The 6,989-nt window shown below is 32.8% G+C and overlaps 1 protein-coding gene across 1 annotated transcript; it reads right to left on the bottom strand.

Moving 5' to 3' along the window:
* Positions 1-517: 517 nt before the first annotated feature.
* On the bottom strand, positions 518-3,440 carry LOC137012397 (uncharacterized). The gene is made up of 3 exons (XM_067375577.1): positions 3,423-3,440; positions 1,639-1,867; positions 518-887 (listed from the first exon to the last, which is right to left on the bottom strand). The coding sequence occupies exons 1-3, from the start codon at positions 3,435-3,437 to the stop codon at positions 850-852; spliced, it is 282 nt and encodes a 93-aa protein (XP_067231678.1). The 5' UTR covers positions 3,438-3,440; the 3' UTR covers positions 518-849.
* Positions 3,441-6,989: the final 3,549 nt, after the last annotated feature.

The raw sequence follows: 6,989 nt of genomic DNA, 5'->3' as shown, positions 1-6,989 counted from the left end.
CATAATACTGTTATGATAAAAATAAAAATAATAATAATACTGTTATGATATAAACCTCTTTGCACTAAAACAATATAATAAAAATATATTGGAATATATAAGGAATTTCCATGAAAGAAAGTTACAGATATGCTTCACCTACAGTGTCTCTGTGAGATGTTCTTCGCAAATAAATAAATAAATAAATAATTTGATGAAATTGTTTGTAGTGGGAAAATAGTTTTACAGCTCATTAGTCTTCCTACAGAGTTCATAATGTGCATATCTTTTTTATGCTTCATGCTGAGCATTTTAAAAGAAGATAATCATATCTAGTAATCTCTATTTGGATAAATAGATTGCTACCAAGCAATTTAATACAGGTAAACAAAAATGTGTAAAACAGAAGCCATGTCAAACGGTTCATAAAACACCACTATATAAGGGCAACAGTAATCACACTAAAAGAGTGAAAAATGACTTAATGGTTGTTCTTTTTTTTTTTTTTTTTATTGTCCAGCCAAATCTAATGCTATGTATTAATATGCATGTAAAATGTATGTACTACTATGTATTAATATGTATCTAAATCACTCTTTTGATCATTCCTAGAGCTGCCCTAGTATGGAATAAGGCATATGAAAAATCAGTTTGTAATTGCTGATCCATCTTGTAATAATTGGGAATGAACTGTCATGCAAGAAAAATGTCAGACTTATTGACAATATTGATAAAACTGACAAAGTTACATATCATATCATATATCATATGATATATTTTGATCAACTGATGAGCCAACTGATCAGCTGTATTCAATCTTCACTGGAAACTTGGAAAAACCCTCAGTGCTTCAATGCAATCATGGTCCATTCAAGTAGTAGCTGGAGGTTTGTCCCCACTTCCGGACACTGATGAAAAGACAGACAGACATATTGAATGACTATTTAGGTGCCATACTTTTTTTCCCCCAGGAACATTAGTTGTAAGCAGTGTTGGGGAACATTACGTTTTAAATGTTACATTATAGTGTTACTATTACTTTGCATTCAAATGTGATTATAGCACTGAAAATGTGTTTACACTGTTTTTTGTTATTGTTGTTGTTGTTGTTGTTGTTTTTTGTTAGACAGGACAGTGGAGAATTGAAAGCAAGTTGGATCAAGAGAGGGGAAAACCTTTACATTTAGTAGCAAACAATTGATCTCATACAGATATTTGCCCAACTCATGCACTGCATAGCTCTATGTGACAACACTGTGAGGAAGAGAAGGGTTTTCAATTGATATTATCAGTAAATAAATGAAATTAAAACAAAGGTAATGTGTGTTATTTATTGTGTAATTTTAAAAATAGGGTAACATGTTACTTGTTATCTAAAAAAAACAAACGATTTAACAAACGAAAAAAACAATTAGTTGATATAATGTGTGTTACTTGTAAAGTGTTAACAATACAGGTCTATATATGTGTACTTTAAATGTATCTTGGATTTATTTTAATGGTCTCCAGTGTGCAGAGAAATTATTTTATAACACTATTCATCATCTTCTCACTGGAGGCCCAGTGTCTAGCATCAAAAAGTGAAAGTTTGATTATAATTAATTCATGATCATCTGTCATCATTTTCATTGAAATGTGCATCAATAACACAATTCTTACTATTAGGAGGATCTATTTCTTTGCTGTCACGTCGCACAGGTGTCCCTCCTCTGTCCAGTTTTTTCTCTCTTCTATCAAGTTTCATTGCTCTTCTTTCCAGTTCTTTCTCTCTTCTTTCCAGTTCTTTCTCTCTTCTATCCAGTTCCATCTCTCTTCTATCCAGTTCCATCTCTCTTCCATCCAGTCCTGCCACTCTTTCCTCAGATGGAGATCTCCTCACCTCAGATGACTGTATGATGCAATATTACAATTGTATTATTATGAGCTTTTTTTATACATTGCCTCTCACAGGTCCTTTTACATTTACATTTATTTATATATTGGGAAAATCCTTTTTTTTATCCAAAGTGACACAGTAAATTCAATACACGCCATTCAATCTGTTTAGCTCTACTGAGCTAACTGACCGCTACTCATACACCCAGGTGAAAAAAAAAAGTACACTTCTATAATCTACTATTTTTGTGCACTAATTTTGTACGTAATATAATAAAACTTCTTCTTTAGTACTTCTTAAGATCATCTTAAGAACATCTAAGTGTGCTCAACAGTGCTATTTTGAGACAGCATTAAATATAAACTAAAATGTGTAAATATCTCTGTATTTAAAAAATATATATAGCTGTAATACACTATGGGTTCAAATGTATTTTAAGTAGAATCTAAATATATTTTTTAAATACAGAGATATTAAAAGCACATTTTAGTTCATATTTCATGCTGTCTCAAAATAGCACAGTTTAGTACACTTAGATGTTCTTAAGATGATCTTAAGAAGTACTAAAGAAGAATTTTTTGTGTATTAAATACAAAATTAGTGCACGAAAATAGAGCACTTTAAGTATATTATAGAAATGTACTTTTTTTTCACCTGGGCAGTCATCTCTCTATAGCTTCGGAAACATACTGCTTCATTTTTATATCTTCTAAATTCTGTCTATTTTTCTCAGTTTATTATTTTCCTCACACACAATCTCATGGCAATTTGTAATTATTTTATATTTTGACGAATTAGTGGCTAATTTGCATGAATTCATACAATCTCAATCTTATACAATCTGCTCATGCCCCAGTGATGGTTTTCATGTTTACTTCATGTTTAAATCGCCACTTCATAAAATAGTTGCATTTCCCATGAGATCAGCATCAGATGCAACATTCTGAAACACGTTTTGTGAAAAAGTCTTGTGGTGTCTTTTGTTAATAATGATTAGTTAATAGTACTGTCAGTGATCTCTGATACAAGATTTTAACACAAAGTATTTCTGTCCACAAACATGAGCTTTACACTATGTCTACACCAGATGTTTCAAACCCATCACTGATTATAATGGGATCTATTAGATTTTGATGGGATGTGACACTGTTTGCATCTGATGTAGACATGGTGTTAGGCTCATATATTCCATGTTTGAGTATGGCATAACCCAAACATCAAGTGTAACCACCCTTGAAGGATGAATTCAGGTAAATTGAGCTACATTTTGACATTGAAAAGACTGTAAAAAAGTATATCTGTAAAAAAGTGTATCTGAATTCAAACTACATAAATAACTTTAAAAGTTTAATAATATATTTACTCATATTGCTCATTTGTAAGTCACACTGGATCAAAGCCTCTGCTAAATGAACGAATATATAAGTAAAGTATCACATAAGCAGAACTTTTTTTATTGTTAGAAACTGCATGAATGAGAATTTCTTAAGTTCATGAAGCTGAATATGGTATACTGCATTAAATGTTTAAAAAAAAAAATTTTTTTTTTAATCAAAAAATGACTCACCAGTCCTGTCCCCATTTTCACCTGCAAGTAAAAATACAGTCATGTCACAATGATTTTTGCCATTATTAAAAGTAGGATAATCAAAAGATTTTCTGCAAAACCATTATCAAAACTAGCCTATTTTAGCAGTTCAATATATTAAAATGTTTCATTTGTTTTGCAGATCGCACCCAAATAATATATAGATCACAAGTGAACACAAATATCAGAGGTTAAATATAAAAACAGTATACAGATCCAAATAGATACAGTATAATAATAAAATAAAAACTTAAAAGTGTATTTTGCATGTTTTCTTTACACTAGTCTAAAACAAGACTATAGCCAAAACTGACCAGTGCATGATTGAACAATGTTTTTGCCTGTAGCGTCTAGATTATAGATTATTACTAATTATAATTATTGAAATATATTATTTGGCCTTGCTCAATTGATGCTCATAAATGACTAGTATTATTTTTTCCTTTATTCATATCTGTACCTTCTCAATGCTCTTAATGATCTGGCATCATTTTTCCTGTGAACAAAAATGGCTATTTAGAAAAACTATCGAAATAATAGCCTACACGCCCATAAAAAACCCGAAAAAAACATCGTCTTCGAAAGTGAAAGTAAAGGGAAAAGCTGTTCTTGCCTGTTCTGACGTATACCTGCAGGATCCCGAGCAGCAGCCTGATTCTCTGTAATAATTAATCCTATTTTAATTATATATCTAGTGTAAATTTGTGTGTGTTCAGTGCCTAATAAACTCTCTTGGTGCACGACTATCGCCTGGCATTGGATCCAACAACAGTTAGATTTAGACTGCCCTCCGCGTGCACGCGCATGACGTCAGTTGATGACACTAGGCTCGTTTGAGAGAGAGAAGGGTCTGGCTGCAGATATGGGCTGCGTTCCACTCCAGTTTTAGACACGCACTCGCGAACTTCCCCAAACACTTCCCCTCGGGGGAATCCCTGCCGCCATATGGCAAGCCATTTTAGTATTTAAACCTTTGTTCGTACTATCTATAAATATACTTAAAGATAGTAACAATTGTATTTTGATGAGTGATAATTATAATTCAACTAGTCAGAATGACAATTAGAGATATCTGCAATTATAATTGCACTAGTCAGAAATCCGATTTGAGATATCTGTAATATATATTTTGACTAGTCAAAACTCCATATAAGATATCTGTAATGATGTCATAGATATCTTTAAAAGATGCGTCATTTATCCGCAAAGGTAATTAGAGATATATCTCTAATTCGGTTTCGACTAGTCACAATTATATTTTAAGATATCTGAATTGTACTTGCTCCTAGTCGAATCCGCTTTTGCGTGACGTGAAACTACATTTCCTCAGCACCACCCAGAGTTCCTCCCCGCCTCCCTAAACATTTAAAACCTAAAAAATAGCCTACACCAGATAACTTCTGTCTGATAAATCACTTTGATATTACAATTTATCAAATTTACTACAAAATTAAAAACATAAACGTAAATTATTATGGGGCTAATGAGATAGTATGATTCCGGCGCTATCTCTGACAACTATATTACATTAGAAAACGGTTGACAACGCAAAACAAGCCCGTGATTTGCAGATAATGCAGTTACTATTCCAGTGTTAATAACATACACAGTTACAGTAATTTTATTACCTGAAAACCAGGTCAGGCCGTTCTGAGATTTTTTGGCACGCTCCTCGAAGACAGTATGGTTAGAAAAGGCAGGGCTTAGCAAAGGGGTTTTTTGAGTACACAATTAAGATATCTATAAAATAATTTCGACTAGTCAGAATGTTCATTCAAGATATCTACACTGAAATTCTTCCTAGTCACAAAGCTGAATGCAGATATCTCCAAAGAAAGATCCTCCTAGTCAAAAAGCAGACTGAGATATCTATAATTAAATTGAAGATATCTTTAAATGAGTTTTGACTAGGACGAATTCCAATTCAAGATATCTATAATTAAGTTTTGCCTAGTCAAAAATCCAGTTCAAGATATCTACAACTGTAGTAATAAATTACTTAAAGATATCTACATATGTATTTTTTTGATATCTTAAAAAACAATGAATTAAATATATCTCCAATTTGATTATGACTAGACAAAACTTTAGGGGTGTATGGCAAGCCGTTTTAGCATTTAAAGCTTTGTTCTGACAAGGGCTGGGCGATATATCGCATGCAATTGTCACGCACATTTCGTCAGTAAAGCCGGTTCCCTGATTACCGCTAAATCGCCATCACCTGCTTTCAAATGGAGCGGCATTTTATAGACAGAGCCGTAGTTCACTGACAAGTGACGCAATATCACATTCATTATCGAAGGCGATTCATCTGCGATAATGAATGTGATATTGCGTCACTTGTCAGTGATCTACGGTTCTGTCTATTAAATGCCGCTCCATTTGAAAGCAGGTGATGCCGATTTAGCGGTAATCAGGGAACCGGCTTTACTGACAAAATGCGCATGACAATCGCATGCGATATATCGCCCAGCCCTAGTTCTGACTATCTATAAATATATTTAAAGATAGTAACAATTGTATTATGACGAGTGATAATTATAATTGAATACACATTAGAATCAATCAAGCACATTATAACTGATTTTAACATCACTTAGATTGAGTATACCAAAAAAGTCAACATTAAAAATCAGGTTATAATACTGTTATGAAAAAAAAGTTATGCTATGAAACCTCTTTGCCCTAAAACAATATAATGAAACAGGAAGTTCAATGAAAGAAAGTTACAGATGTACTTCACCTTCAGTGTCTCTGTGTGATATTCCTCACAAATAAATAAATAAATAAACAAACTAATGAAATGTCCCTTATTGAGGAATATAACACTGAATTTGGCTAATAATGCAATCCTAACCCCTAAAAGGTGCTAGCTAGTACATAAATGGTACATATTAGTACCTTTACAAAGGGTACCACACCTTGTGACAGCTTTTGTGCCTTTTTCTAAGAGAGCATGGTTAAAAAATCAGTGTTTGTAGTGTGAAATATGTTTTACAACTCTTTTGTCTTATTGTAAAAAAAAATGATGAGGACATTAAAGATCTTGATGAAGAAGTTTATTGCAGCAAAGCAGTGACAAAGTACAATATAAACAACATGACTTCTCTGTGATAATTATGACATTTTGGGGATGAGCTCATTCTAAAATATACTTTGGGCTGGAATCTGGATTGAGGCACACTACAATTTATTACAATATAGAGTTCATAAAGTGCATATTATCTTCTTTTTCTTTTTTCACCATGACGCTAAGCAGATAACCACGCCTAGTAATCCCTCTTTGGCTAAATAGACTGATACAAAGCAATCTGATACCTAGGTAAATAACAAAAAAAAAAAATGTGTAAAACAGAAGCAGCATCAAACAAGGTTCAGAAAACACCACTATACACACATAAGGACAAAGGGCACAGTAATCACACTAAAAGAGTGAAAAATTACAATTTTTTCTGATTGCCAAATGTAATGCACTATTAAAGCTGCAAGCAGCAATGAAATGGCCCTCGCCCTTCCTGTTTCATGGCGTTAATCACATACATTAGC

This window comes from Chanodichthys erythropterus, chromosome 22 (assembly GCF_024489055.1).
Source record: "Chanodichthys erythropterus isolate Z2021 chromosome 22, ASM2448905v1, whole genome shotgun sequence".
NCBI lineage: Eukaryota > Metazoa > Chordata > Actinopteri > Cypriniformes > Xenocyprididae > Chanodichthys > Chanodichthys erythropterus.
This window is presented reverse-complemented; position numbering and strand designations above follow the sequence as displayed.

Coding starts and splice junctions, on each gene's coding strand:
- LOC137012397 (XM_067375577.1), bottom strand. Junction 888..1,638: donor AGAAATAGATCCTCCTAATA/GTAAGAATTGTG, acceptor TCTTTTCATCAG/TGTCCGGAAGTGGGGACAAA.